This window comes from Eurypyga helias, unplaced genomic scaffold, assembly GCF_000690775.1.
Source record: "Eurypyga helias isolate BGI_N326 unplaced genomic scaffold, ASM69077v1 scaffold14399, whole genome shotgun sequence".
In the NCBI taxonomy this organism is placed as follows: Eukaryota; Metazoa; Chordata; class Aves; order Eurypygiformes; family Eurypygidae; genus Eurypyga; species Eurypyga helias.
In genome coordinates this window covers 24,644-25,038 of record NW_010274075.1, presented here as the reverse complement: position 1 = coordinate 25,038, position 395 = coordinate 24,644, and the positions used below count along the sequence as shown (strand labels likewise).

The window sequence follows — 395 nt, the reverse complement described above, 5'->3', positions numbered from 1 at the left end:
GCCCCGCCCGCCGGGTGTCACCCCGCTCTCTGAGGTGCTGCCTCCCTCGTTTCACAGATGCTGCCCCCGCCACCCCCGCCCGCCGGGCTCGGGGCAGCGAGAGCACGGAGGGGCTGCCGGGGGCTCTGTCGCCCGGTGAGCTGATGGCCATCCAGTGCAAGAACATCCCCGATTACCTCAACGACAGGACGGTGCTGGAGAAGCACTTCGGCCAGTTTGTAAAAGTTCGACGGGTCATGACCAGGCGCAGTAAAAAAATGGCCATTCTCCACTTTTTTGATCACGTAAGTACCGGAAACGGTCAGCACAAGAGTGCTTAAGGTGCAGCTGGTGAGAGCTCCACTCGTGGAGATGCTACGAGGGCTGGCGCCCCTCTGCTATGGGGGCCGGCTGAG

At 62.8% G+C, this 395-nt stretch overlaps 1 protein-coding gene across 1 annotated transcript in view; it reads left to right on the top strand.

Moving 5' to 3' along the window:
* Window positions 1–57: 57 nt before the first annotated feature.
* Window positions 58–395, top strand: part of MCM3AP (minichromosome maintenance complex component 3 associated protein) — a gene marked incomplete at its 5' end in the record, with an annotated part of 23,586 nt that continues 23,248 nt past the window's right edge. Inside the window, one exon of the mRNA XM_010159708.1 lies at window positions 58–284. Within this exon, the coding sequence (XP_010158010.1) occupies window positions 58–284 (227 nt within the window). The remainder of the gene's footprint in view (window positions 285–395) is intronic.